General features: G+C 39.3%; 1 protein-coding gene and 1 long non-coding RNA gene across 10 annotated transcripts in view; one reads left to right on the top strand and one right to left on the bottom strand.

Annotated features, from left to right (window-relative positions):
• Window positions 1–14,595, bottom strand: part of NFIA (nuclear factor I A) — a 320,673-nt gene that overhangs the window by 37,395 nt on the left and 268,683 nt on the right. For 6 of the 9 annotated variants that reach the window (XM_072419379.1, XM_072419381.1, XM_072419380.1 and 3 more), the window contains exon 7: window positions 10,593–10,721. The exons of the other annotated variants lie outside the window; for them this stretch is intronic. In XM_072419379.1, the coding sequence (XP_072275480.1) occupies window positions 10,593–10,721 (129 nt within the window). The remainder of the gene's footprint in view (window positions 1–10,592; window positions 10,722–14,595) is intronic. 9 annotated transcript variants of the gene reach the window in all.
• LOC140336354 (uncharacterized) lies at window positions 5,391–8,276 on the top strand. Its single transcript, XR_011921874.1, has 2 exons — window positions 5,391–5,906; window positions 7,882–8,276. It is a non-coding gene; the product is annotated as an uncharacterized lncRNA (long non-coding RNA).

Here is a 14,595-nt window from a genome sequence, read left to right as displayed (position 1 = left end):
AATATTTTGTGGGCTCTATTCACATCGGCTCCTCTTAGGCTGTAATTACACGCTTGCCGGTTTTTAAATAATTGTAGTTTTAACAGATTGTCTGCTTTTTCCACTCACTTCTACAATGACAATTAGCAGCGCCGAGCAAAGACAATTAATTAAAAACAAAGTGTTAGATTATTCCGATCTGCGCGGAAAAGGTTCCCGGCTATAGATCCCCCGCCGTTTGATTGTACGGGATGGCATTGTGTACGGAATAAAAACACTACAATGAGCGGAGCTATATTTCAAAGAGGTTTAGCAAGGCCACAATACGGCCCATTATGTATTGAGCTTCATAAACAATACAAGTATTAGCCAAACACACTTTTATTAATGAGCAACGGGGCTCCAAATAATTATATGGGGGGGCAGAGTCATTTGTTTTGTAAAATCCAGGGGTATAAATGCCCCGGGGCATGCTGGGTGGGATACAAATGAGGTAACTCTAGATGTCGCTAGGTACTCATGCTCGTTATAAATAACACAAGATTAATGATTATACTGAGTATCAGTTTAAGTGGATTGAAAGGGGTTGTGTGAGAGAGGTTACATAATTATGAAAAAGAGCAAATTTCTTTTTTTTTTATAACAATAAAATGGCAACACAAGCACATTTATATTATATATAATATATACACTGGCTGCCCAAAAAATAGGCACACGCTAATATTTCATCGGACTGCCTTGGATAGCTTTCAATATAGAATGCATTCATTTTGGGATCATTTTGATACGCTTATGCAATGCCACAATATTAATATTGTGTTAATTCTGCCCAAAGATTTTGTATTGATAATGGGAGAGTCGGACTGCTGCATAAAGTCTTCTCCAGTCCATCCTAAAGATACCCCATGGAGCTAAGTTCTGGATTCTGTGGTGGTCAAGTGAATACAAAAAAAGGGTTAAACACTGGAAGTCCTTAACGTTTATCTTGGGCTAAATCTGATGCCAACCCCATATAAATGTGAATGCCCAAAATGAAGCAGAAAGAATAGAGGTTTTTTTTGGCATGCAACAATCTTTTAACTATGAGTAGGCACAGTTTTCAACACATATATTTACAAAGTAAATCTTGGTATGGGCTATTTTATGGCAGTAGACAAGTAGTGAGTAAGCAGTGGGACCCTTATTTACTCCATCAGTCCATCAAAGGTATGTAGATCATTAGAGTTGCAGACGCTTGGGCATGATTACCCAACGTGTTTCGCCCAGTAAAGGCTTCCTCAGGGGTATTAAAATGTTTCTCCCAGTAAAGGAAGCCTTTACTAGGCAAAACGCGTTGGGTAATCATGCCAAGTGTCTGCGACTATTAATGATGCATACCTTTCATGGACTCATGGAGTAAATAAGGGTCCAACTGTTTACTCACTAATTATACTTTACTTGTCTACTGCCAAAAAATGAAATACAAAGACAATCTGTGGTGGTCAATCCATCTGTAAAAGTGATGTCTCATGCCCACTCTTACACAATTTGAGCAAATTTATTAAAGGGGAGGTTGGAGAGCATATTTAGGTCTGCATCTCCAGTAAAAATCCTACCCTTGAAAATGAATAAAGAATCACATTTTATGATTTTGGGATTGGATCTGGCTGCCTCCCCTTCTAGGGACCAGGTGTTAACTTTTCCCTCAAGAGGTAAAATTAGGAATTGGGTGGAGAAACGCCATTCTGAACGCCATTCTCAGCACGTAAAAGTCAGAACTTCACGGAACGCAGTCATTTTTCACCCAAACTCTGAAAAGTGCTTGCCTAAGCACCCTGGGACACAATTACGCATTATTGGTCATTTTGTTCTGTAGCCTTTGCCGTGCCTTTCCAATGGTCCGTGTTTCGCCTCATTTACAGACGGCGCTGGAGAACTTAATATATGTACATTTTGAAAAGACCAGAGATGTGCTTTACTAAGTTACTTATCAAGGTGACATTCTCAAAAAATTGATGAAAAGAGGAAAGACTAATGATGCCTTTCCTGCCTCGTAATGAAAACGGCGACGTTCAGTTTAATTATCTTGCAATACATATATATGTATATGGTCCATGGAACAAAGGAAGGTCTGTGCGGCCGGCCCAGAGGAATCTGTCGTGTGCAGCTTCAGGCACACTGTAACACCTATAGGGCTGCATAAAACTACGCTCCGTCACTGGCAGACCTAAACATGTTACAGAAGTTTTACAGGCTCGTAAATGAGGATCCAGCTACTGACACAAAGCATACAGCCCGGACACAGTTACTCCGTAGATAGTGTGCAAAAGTGTTACATTTAAAGGGGACCTCTCAGAAACTTCAGAACTGATATCGCCCACTGTTGTCAAAAATTACTAGGATTCCCCTAATCTGCCCATATACACCTCTTCTGGCATCTAAAAAACTGTGTTCTATGCTCACTGAAAGAGGAAAAGAGGCAAACAGGTGACACAAGGCTATAAAAGAACCCAGAATGTAACCCATCCAGATCCAAAGCTCAATATATAACTTTGGCTTGGGTCTTGGATCTGATCTAGTTAGGGTTTGCCATGTTAAAGTAAACATCCAAAAATGTTTATTGCCATATGCATTGCACTATTGCCCCTATGCTAGCTTCCCCTGTTTTGTAGCTGTAAATCTGCAGTGTAAGAATAGCGTTGCTGCCAAAGTCCCCATTCTTCTCCTTGCTGGAGGGAAAGCTGTACCGGAAAAGCTGCAGTGCAAGGATCACCCTGTTTCACCTTTATCTATTGTGTGGATCTGAACTTCTTCCAACTCTTGCTGCTTCTTGATCATTACTCCACCAGTCATCTGAGGTGCAGCTGAAATACCTAGATGGTCTTTTACCTAGATGGTCGCCTCCACACCATGCAGAGCAACGCATGGAAAGAAGGTAATTGAGGCAGATCAGATATAAAGGGACCACTGCAATATGGCTGACTAGTCATTTGCCTTTTGCTTGCCATTCTATGACTCCAGATACACTGAAGCCACATCAGCATAACAGCCAAGAAAATGGCATTTTGTAAGATGTAGGTCGGTAACAACAGCCCCCATATTTCTCACTAGGCAAATTAAAGGTAATTCTGATCTAGTGATTCTGATCTGTTCTTACATTATAATTGTGCATCATATTAATAAACATGACATATTTTTTTGGCTTTGGATGATCCTTCAATTTACATGTCACCTAACAGTAATATATTATGTCACGGATGAGTCATGTGACACCAGTGACATCATCGAGCCCCAGCAAGAAGAAATACTTTATGGGTCTGACATCACTACTCTGCAGATATGGTAATGGTTTATGAGGGTAATAATTAGTTACAGACATGACTTGTTACAATGTACATACAAATAACGGCAACATCATACAATCATCAGTTCTGGGATTTTTTTTTTTTATATATTTAATCACTATGATAAAATTGGCTTAATTCCTATGGAAAGATTTAACGTGGACCAACACAGTTGTAACAAATAGCTACTTGGAATGCCATGGTTGCTTAAGGGGAATTTAATGTACATTTAATGTACAGCGCTGCGTAATATGTTGGCGCTATATAAATCCTGTTTATTAATAATAATAATAATGATAATAATAATAAAAGGGAACCTGTCAGCAAATCTGCAATGGATTTCCTAAAAATCATTTGCTATTTATCAGCAAATGTTTTCAATCCTGGACCAGAACCTTTCCAGGTTTGCTGGATTACCCAGCTTCACTGCTGAAAGTGTATCCCCTCCAGCCTTTGTGAGCCTAAGTAAATCAGGCCCAATGTGCAATTTAAAAATAGGGCACACCAAAGCAGTGATTGCAACGCTCTCAGAGCTGTTGTCACTCAACGCTGCGGGTGTTACATAGTGGCATCACCGGCTATAACCACTGGGACACAAGCTGGAAGCGAAGGTGCCCTTTGTATCGGCACTTTGTTTTAAGAGGGTACAGCGCAGAGGTGACAACGCTATTCTCCAGTGAGACAACAAAGGAGCAGTGTTGTCGCCTTGTGGAAGAAATTACTTTTGGTGGAAGGTACAAGAAAAGAGAAAGAGCACACATATAGTTAAATATAAAGGTGGGTAAGCTGCACTTATTAATTTTTATAATGTGTCTTTATATACACTTCAGGCATTCAATATATTATATGAATGTATTACACCTTGTGTTTTATAGCTTTCCTTTCATCTGCACATAATGGTTTGTCATAAATGTATCCTACAAACAGAGATGATGTACAGCTTGTATATTGTATGCAAATATTTTGCACAAAAGTGCAGAGGGTGTCTTTGAGTGTATTTGAGGGCACTTTAAATCCTGCTGTCACTTTACATTATCCACACTCTGCTTTTACCAAGAAAGGAAAACACGACTTATCTGGAGAAGTGACATATACAAGTGATCTGTATAGCAATGCCATACAGATAAAGAGAGAGGCACCCCTAGGGTAGAGCCGCCAGAGATTGGACTGACACTTCCCTGAAATCCGCCACTGGAATTATTCCTCCGATGGTGTAAAGTGGAACTCCACTGGAAAATCCACATTAAAATGTGATAACCTTTATCATTACAGCACCAACATTTGTATTATAAAATTTGGCAAAGGTTTGGTGAATGCTTCTAAAACTGCCAAGATTGGTAAGCTGCTTTTCCTGCAACCATGGTGTCCTATTCGAAGCATGCAGATTTCTGTGTTACCCCCCTGCCTTCCAGTTCCCTCTGGGGCAAAGACTGATGCGAATATACACACTTTACATTTCCATCACCCAAAATAATTGTGTACCGGTGTCTCCTGACAGAGGGGGGGGGGGGGGGGCGTTATTCATCCAACCCATTGGATCTCTTCCAACCAATAGGGTGGTTCTATAAAGTTAAAAGTGTATAAGTTATGTGACTGTGGTGGAGGCATTAGAGTGTAAGCTCTTTTGGTGAGAATGCTTTATTACTCCTAGTACTATACTACATCATGGCTTATGTCAGAGATATATAAATGTAAAATAATTATGGTAATAAATTGTAGGATGGGGCATTAGAATGTAAGCTCCTTTACTACAAATAAAAATGTACTTTTTGTACAGTGCTATGGATTGTGTCAGAGCTATTTAAATATATAATAACAATTTGTATGATTGTGTTGGAGACAGAGTGTAAGCCCTGTTGCTGCAGAGGCTGATGTAAATGGCTCAGTGCTCCCTGTACATCCATGTGGCTTATGTCAGAGCTATAATCCTGAGCAATAACAATATGTATGGTTGTGGTGGTCATTAGAGTGTGAGCTACTCTGGTGGAGAGAATAATGTAAATGTCCTAGCCTTCTCTGTACAGCACTATGGTATTTGCCGTTGCTATATAAATATAAAATAAGGAAGTATATGGTTTTGGTGTAGATATTAGAGTGTGAGCCCCTATGGTATAGCAATTGATGTGACTGGCTTAGTGGTCTTTGTACAGCAATATGGGATATGTCAGACCCATATAAATAAATATTAACAATTATATGGTTGCAGCTGTAAAAATAGAGTGTAAGCTCCTCTGCTTTATACCGATAAATAGTATAAAACCATCAGGTATAACCTGAAAGAGTTCAATTTCTGTCATCTTTGTAGGAACATGGAAATAAAAAAAATAGGGTTGAATTTCGGGGAGGTGGCAGTTCTCTTTTCCTGCGCAGCCCTCGTTTCTGCTAATCAGTCACTCGAGTCCAAGGTGTAAACAATGAGCTCATTTCCTCTGCCTAACAAGACATCTGCTCGGGATCTTTACTCAAGGCGAACGTGGCGATCTCAGCCAAGAAATATGCCGCTATATAAGGGGAAAGCATGTTATTCTTGTGACGTGCCGGGCCGCTGAAGGAGAGCGCCCTCCGTAGACGCCGTTCAATTTACAGACTTCCAAAAGGAACACGGTATTAACAATAATAAACATATGTAAAAATACATGTATGAGTGCCTGCCCGGGCCGCCATCCCTGGGCCTGGGAGTAAGTGGAGGGTGGAAAGGGAAATGACATCATTTGTTTCTTTTTATTTTAGTGGTGTAAATGTGAGATTTGATTATATTGTATGATGTCTGAAAATTCAGAAGTGTACACTAATGTCTGAGCACCAATGGGTGTCTATTAGAAATGTTGATTTTTGACGTTTCCAGTGGCTGATGGAAGGCATTGTTGGACTGATACATACACAATTTTTGGCATTAGCATTGGTGCACAGGAGCAGATTCATAATTGCCTGATTAACCAATCTGCTGAATTTTCCAAGCTCAACTATGGAAGTGTAACGGGTCATAGGAAAACACTGCACATGTTTACAATACTCTGCCAGAAAGTGATGAGAATCTCGGATGTAAATGTTCATTGGTACACAGGAAACAACAGACCCAAACCCTTCATACCCAATCAGGTGTAGGACAAATGGTTACAATCAGCTGGAAGGAGATTTTACATGGAATAATTTTGGATCTCAAGATTGTATTGGGTGGGGAATCAGTCAGTAGTTTAAAATATGCCCGAGTGTACCAGCCCTTAGAGATACCTAAAAGTATGACCAAGTGCAAGAAAAAAAATAAAGCTAAAGTTTGTAAGCTTATATTTTTGTTTCCTTGGTTCAATGCCTAACTCCAGAGCAATGATTCTCAACCAGGGTTCCTCCAGAGGTTGCTGGGGGTTCCTTGAGCAATAAGCAGTTTGCACCCCCCAGGTCAGTTTAGGTGGCACCAATGATCTTTTTGGCTATCTGTAAGGGTGACATTCTTGCCATCAGCCAGCAATGTAAGAGAAACTCTATTTAATGATTACAACACTAATGTACTGTGATCTGTACATATAGTAAATATAGAAGAGGGTACATGAAGACCAGAAATTATTTTAAGGGTTTCTCCATGTTAAGAAGGTCCAGAAGCACTGCCTGAGACCTTGTGCTGTTAGCACTGGGTCTAGTGGGAGAGGCTGACAGGGTTCTGTACACAGGAGCCATCAGTCCAATGAGCTGGCTATTGGGAAAGTTATGCAAATATCAGAACAGGTGCAATAAAGGAGGCAGAACATTCACCTGTCTAGCTGCCTGCGTCTCCTCTTTTCACTCTATGTATTTAGGCACTGCAGCCTCACTCAGACTCTTTAGCATTCAACACCCCCTGGACTGTTGGTTACTCGCATTCCCTGACCTAAGGTTCCTTCCTCTGAACTCCTTTTAGTGACATAGAGGTCAGATGTGAAAGTCGTGACGATGTGACACTCCCGAAAGTGTTGAATGCTGAAAAATCTGGCAGAGGCATCAGTTATGGGGCATAGGGAATGAAGAAGATTGGGGCCGCCAAATGGGTTCCTATAATAATAGAAAAAGCTATGTTGGGTTTTTTAGACTGGCAGGGTCATTTTAAAGAAAACCTTTTAGTAATAAAATATAGAGGCTGTCATTGACTTATATTTGTGGAAGTATTAGTCTACTTGGAGTTATGATAATCCAATGACTGCAAAAATTCCTAAAACTATAGAAATTAACATGCAAAGAAAACTCCTGAACTCCCTCACCTGCTGCTTTACATATAATGTACAAATTGTGGGGGTTTTTTTAATTTGTGGAAATCAGTCAGTTACAACCATATAAGAGCAACATTACTGTTTTCCATCAGGGTGTGTTTGGTGCTTCAGAGACATTTTTTTAATTAATATTCAAATCTGCATAAAATCCTCATATAGGTTTTTTTGATGTATGGGAAGAACGGGGCAACTAAAAATAGTTAGCTCTTCATGTTCCAAAAGGACATAATGAATATTAATAAAAATGTGTTTTCAGAATCCAACTGTGGTTGACTATACTTAGAAAAGTTCTGTTGAAGTGAATGGATTAAACTAAGTTTTTTTTATTATTATTATTACAGGAAATGTCATATGTAAATCATTATTTAACTGTAACACATGACTAGTAAATCCTGTGAAAATGAAGAACCAAGCCGGACCACCGGGGACATCGCTGCTTAAGTTATGGGAGTAACAGGTGCCTGGAGTTTCAACAATGTGACCACATACATATATGCTTGAATCATTGGCCTGAATTTAATACATCAGGGATAAACATATTGACTTTTATTTACCTTCATTATACCATCTGCACCAGCGAGAGGGGACTTTTCCCTTTGGCCAGAAGATCCATGAGTGGGCTTTGTAGGGTGGTGGAGAATATTTTTATGAGGATTATGTATGTTTTTATGTTTGTATCTCTAGTTGGCAATAAAGGTGCTGATTTCAGGGATAAAATTGATTCTGCTTTAGCCTATACGACCTGATATATTTTCATTTAGAAGTAAGTGACTGATGTAACTGACTCATGGGAGTTCATTTTTCAAGTTTTGTGTATAAGGATTCCTTTTCAACATTTATCTCATTGGTCAGTGGGTGAGGGTAAGAATATCCAAGCCTATAGGGTGGTGGGAAAACACAACAATGCCTCTGTTTATAAAAGGCAGTGGGGCAAAATATTCAGTTATGACTTAATAAAAGGTCACATTTATAAATAGTATGTATTGTACATAGTGAGTTTGACCTCATGGACCTTTTACCAGACAGTTCTACCAGGAGAACCCCGGTCAATATAAAAATCAATAATATACTTACCAATCAATGAGGTTGATTTACTAAAAGACTTTAGCCTGTTGACAGGCTATTTACATGATTTGTACATTGTTTGGATGTCTTAAGTCAGCAGAGCTTCACCCATTCATTAAGCTAAATGAAAATGTCCTTGTGGAGTGATAATTCACTTTCCTATGTGTATATCCTAATTATTTAGTAAATCAACCCAATTGAATGAATATTGGGTATTGGTTCATTTAAACATGATCTCCAAATGGTCCATTACTGGAAATTATAACTTCAAGAACCCTTATTTCTTGGCTGATTTGCTAATTACCGTTCATTCATCAATGGGTTTTTAGGGGTCTCTTTTTGCTGTTTTTTGGGGGGGACAACACCAACAGAATTTCAAAGCGGCTGCAAACCTAACATGAAATTATAATAAGCCACTTGCCTATGTTAGAATGTAATTGTTCTTTCACAACCTAAGTGCTTTCTGTGTCCCGAAGATTTTCCAGAAAAATTAGACCAGGCAAATGTTTCCATTTTTCTATTATCTAAGGAAAGATCTTTCTCATGGAATGATGGGCAATGGGATATTGGCCCATTCTCATTTAAACTAGAGCCTTGAGACGTGCCTTAACTGTTCCAATTGGGTGGAAGTGCGTGGGTGGGAAGGAGTGGTGCCTAATGGATCACAGATTTCTAATTATTGTTGCTTTCTTTGCTCCCAAAAACAAGCGTTTCTAGAGATAACAAATGATCGTATGTCTGGGAAACAAATTCACACACTGATGCAACTGATGGATCTCTAGCCAATATCAGCTGTTTAGGACCAGCCTAAATTTAATAATTACCATTTCTCCTATTCTGATTAGGCACAGATCATCATCAGGATATCAGGAGCCAATCCAAAGTCAAAAGAACTTTTATTAAAAACAAAATAAAGTGGCCAAAAGGCGTTTGCCTGTGACGTGGGGTTGATATAAACAGGCAGATGTTTTATTGGTTGGTAAGTCCCCTGACCTCAGAACTGGCTTCAATGTCTTACTTTGTTTAAGTTCTGATCAACACGTAAATGCAGAGGTGAAAATGTTGTTCCATTGTTCCAAGAGAAAATAATAGGCATTGGACTTTCCACCATATTGAGTGTTTGGAAATACTTGCAGCCTCCTCCTGATAACTTTATCCAATTATCACCCAGTATATGCAACACATACAGCAGATACTCTATGGGGATCTGTAAATAAAGCAATCTGACATTCAAGGAAACATTTACTAGTGGAGAATCAATCGCTGCCGTTGAAACACAAGAACCACTAGGTCCTTGTATTTCAATGGCAGCGATTGATTCTCCAGCAGGGAATGTTCCACTGAATGTCACATTCACTGCTTTATAAATGGAACCCTGTATGTCTAAACAAAGATGACCAACAGGTGGATTTAATTCCTTTTCATTGGTGTGGATGAAAAACCCATTGTAGACCCATGCTCACATAAATGCCCACTTTTGGAATTGCCAACTCGAATGTAGAAAAACCTGCTGCAAAAGTTTGTCATTTTCATGCCTTGCTCAATATTGTGTCAGTATTGTATCATTTAGAATTGATTTCATCCATTCAGGATCATACGCTGCAATAAAGAACTCTCAGGATCCCTTTTTTCCCCTGTAATGGCATTGTAATGCTTTTGAAAATAAAACAGGAAAAAAAACAATGACAAAGATGTATTGTATATGAACAAAACATACCCAATGGTTATTTCTGACAATTAATTAAATCTCAAGAAACTAAATTAAAATTCATTACAACTTAAAAAAGGAACATAAGGTGGTGCTTACTCACAAGGTTGATTTCAGTAACGTCAAGGGAAAAAAAAATGGAGACTGTTGGCAGATTATGTACAAAACAAAGGACTGAATTCTAAGGACCTACGAAAATCTATATCTGAGGACGCTAACACAGCGCAAACCTTGTCACAATTAGGTGGGGGTGGTTGTGCTCCTCAGATAAGGCCTCACCTCTGGGTCCTGTAATGACAGGTCGATGATGCTGTGTAAACGCCGTTCCGAGGGAAGAGGTCTGCGAAGGAGAAGGACTGCTGAAACCAGACTTCTCTGACTTCTTTAAGGTAGTAGGCGATGGCATTCCTGGCAAGAATGATTGATAAGTGCAATTTAATAATGCTAAGTCATGGAACCACAGCCTATGCATTGTGAACGTGGCTGCCGAAGCAAGATCCATTCAGCGATACTCAACCTTATTAGCAAATATGGCCGACCTGTGCCCACCATGGCCAACCTGTGCCCAACATGGCTAACCTAGTTCTCCCTACACCGGAAAGTTCTTGGTTCTTGCCTGGTCTACAAACTCTAAGCTATATGACTTACGCAAACACAAAAGGTGCCATTTTCATGTTTAAACTTTGCAAGTTTAAAGGTAAAACAAGAGAAGCAATGAAAAAGGGATTTTTAACCATCTGGGCAATTGTAGGAGTTGCCAAGACGGGCCATCCTGTTTTAAAACCCCACATTGGTTGGTCACCATTGACTTTAGAAGGTCATCTAAAGCCTGTGTTTCTAGAGAAATGGTTTTTGAAAGGAGCCAAGGTTGAGTATCACTAAATAGGCCTTTGATGAAGAAAAAAAAAGAAAATAAGACAACAAAATACTAGAAGCAAGGATAATTAGTACATTAGAGGAAGGTTAATTGTCAGTTTGTATGGTAAGGAAGATGATAAGTAAGGAAAGTCATTTCACTATCTTTTTTTTAGATGTTTTTGTGTTTCTGTCCTTATGAATGCATAAGATGAGTATGAGGCTGGCTGACCAAATGATCGACTTTAGGTCTGAAGCCAAAACGTTTTGTTATTTTGACTAGGGAAGGGAATAGGTAAAACCCTTACTATGTTTTGGGTGAGTTTTTCCCTCACCTTAGGTCCCATAAACCCAACAGTGTCAAAGGATAAAGTTAAGGAGATCCTCTTAGATACTTGTTACAATGTTCCAATGGAGGATCTTCTGTTCTCTTGACCACTCTAAAATGTTTCTTTCACCTATCAGACAAGGATTGTGAATCTTCCCAGTTGTCAATAAGACACAACTATGTCCAGTCTATCAACTATCATGATATAAAAGTTGTATGCTTGGCAGTTGAGGGTTCTGAGAAGAACGTGAACTACCATTGATGTCTACACCCAACCTTAGCCTCCATGATGGAGAGGTTAGGAGGCAGTGTTACCATTGCATCCTAAATTATTATTTAAATAGGCAAAACTCAATTCAAAACATTCACACATTTTAGATGAACTTTAAATCTAAACTTCATGTATCCTAACTTTTATTTAGTTTTGAGAATACTTTTGGTTTTGTGCTTATTCTTTATATCTGGGGTAAAATTAACCATGAGGAAGATGTTATATCACATTCACTCTCCTTTTAGCTTTTTGGGACCACTGTGTCTTGAGATATTTCTACTTTGATACTATTATGGTCATCATGAATCCAAAGGATGGCACTATGCTCACCAGATGGCTTCTTTATGAATGAACCTCTTCCAACATATCATGGCCATTTAGGAAGGAGAAGACACCTTCTCCTAAATCAAACATTTATTTTTAGATTTGAATAGAACCCTATTGCTAGGGTAGTAGGGGTTTGAAGTGCTGGATCTCATAATATTAATAAGTCCTAACTGGGCAGCTTGTAGCTGTTTGCATTGGGCCCATTCTGGTATACAAAAGTCGTAAGTGTACTTTTATAATACCAAAAATCTAAAAAAGTTTTGGCTTCAGATATAAACCTTCCACTGGAAGACATTTAATACTTTTCTCAGGAAAAAACTGGAAGATAGTCATCCCATCAATGTCCACCGGTATTAGAAAATGAAATGCTGTTGTCCTTTCACTATATATATAGGAATACCTGTGCCTTCTGTAATGATGTTATCTGTTACTTTGTATCTATTAAGTGATCTCTCCTAGCACAACCCTTTTATTTCAATAAAACATGTATACGGAGTGCATGAAGTTGTTGCTGTCCTGTGCAATGTGAAACCTTCCGTACACAGGAAACCATCTTTTGCCTGTCTGCCGTGTCGCTTATCATTGGTATATTTAGAAGTGTGTGAACGATAAGACCATATGAACTGACAATCAACAGACACAAGTATACGGCTCAGGCCGGAGGTGGGAGAAGAGGAGACAATGTTAGTGAGTAGCAGAGCGGTTAGTTCACATTCGGTAAATCATGGTGCAGTCTGGCATGTTGCATTGGCAAGACAGTGCTCTGGTTAGTGATAACCATAAAATAACATTCTGTAAAGGGTTAGTACGGTGAGGATAGGACTCATCATGCACATAAACATTCTGACATTCATATGATTTCATAAACAGCAGCAAAGTATCATATAATTCTGCTGATGCCACTTTTAATGTTTTTGGGTGTTTTTGTATTTTCCCAGTTTTCAAAGTCCCCCTTCCCCATCTATTTTTGTGCTCATCAATCTACCTACTGGCTCTATCATGACTGCTTGAAGGTAATTTGCAATAAAAATACACACAAAATACTGTGTGAGAAGCCTCAGGTGCAAGCTGACATACCAGCAAACCTTCAGCTTCACTTGGAAGGATCATTGTGCCAAACCTGGCATGGAAAGAACATCTGCCTCCATCTGGGGCTTCTCACAGGTGCCTTTGTGGCAGATTTCATGTATACAAGCCTGGGCAGATACATTCAGTGAATGTTATAAACAATTATTTTCAAAGTATTTATACAATTGTGGAGAACTACAAATCCCAGCATCAGGAAGCATTTCTAATAGACGTGTTGCCTGTTTTATATTAATCCTTAGTAATCCTCAGATTGAAGTTTGTATGAGATAAATTTTAATGTAACATACAGACCAGTGGAGGCTGCATAAGCTGATTAGCATGGAGTATGAGCAACCTTTGCCTTGAGATGTTACTTTTTGGTAGTGTTTTTTGCCCGAGGGATTTACAGAGGGCAGAAGTTGCTTTTGGATGATGTCTAGAAATACTTTTTGCTATTTCCTATGCTGAATATCTTTATTGACCACAAGAGCAAAGTCTCCAATGTGCCTATAAAATTTTTATACTAGAAGCTATTTTATAAAGGATGATTGGATTTAAATTGTACATCCCTCAGGTGTGTTTTGCCTTTCTTGCTTGGATTGGTGTGTTTGACACAATGTGACCTGCAGCCTCCTGACCTCTGCTTTTATTCTTTCATGCTGCTCAGGAAGTTTCCCACGGTCACCACTGGAGGCCGCTGTTGCAAGATGGGCTTTACATAGAGATGAATGAGCAGCTAGAAGAATGGAGGATGGAGGCTGACCAATGGAGGCTGCAGACTTCAGTGCATTAAACCCATCAATTGGTGTAAAAAATAGAAGAAGCTCCAAAGATGAGGCCACTTACAAGTGGAAAATATCTACTTTTATTCCTTGCCTTATACAGAGCTCCACTGAAGGCCTTCGATAAATGGCAGGCTATACTCTGCAGGCTGGTAGGTTATGCTGAGATTTGTAATTGTCGAAGAAGTGCGGATGTTGGCAACACCTTGATGTTGTGTATATAAAACTTAGTTATGGTTAACTTAAAAACAGTTGTGTGTTCTACATAGACAAATTAAAAGACTAGCCCAAGGTAAGTCTGACCTAGCTGACTAGCAGCCTGATAAAAACATTAAGTGGACATCAGAGATTGGTGACATTGTGTGATGTGAAGCAGCCGTTTCCGATCATTCCGAGGCATGCACATTTTTTTTGTGATCGGCAGAAATGCAAGCGCCATGGCCAAAGTCAGAGGTCTTCCATGTTGCAGAAATCATTTCTGTTGTGCGGCGGAGCTCCATCATCGGGAGCCGCCGAAGTCTACACTTCGCAAACCTCCTATCCGCAGGATATAAAAGTACACCAAGAATACAAATCTGTGGCAATATTACAGGAAGTGCAGACAAAGGAAATGCTACGAAGACAAATGTATAAAAAGTACTTTGTATCAAG

The sequence above is a fragment of the Pyxicephalus adspersus genome, chromosome 8 (assembly GCF_032062135.1).
Source record: "Pyxicephalus adspersus chromosome 8, UCB_Pads_2.0, whole genome shotgun sequence".
In the NCBI taxonomy this organism is placed as follows: Eukaryota; Metazoa; Chordata; class Amphibia; order Anura; family Pyxicephalidae; genus Pyxicephalus; species Pyxicephalus adspersus.
The sequence above is the reverse complement of the archived record's forward strand: the minus strand, read 5'-3'. Positions and strand labels throughout refer to the sequence as shown.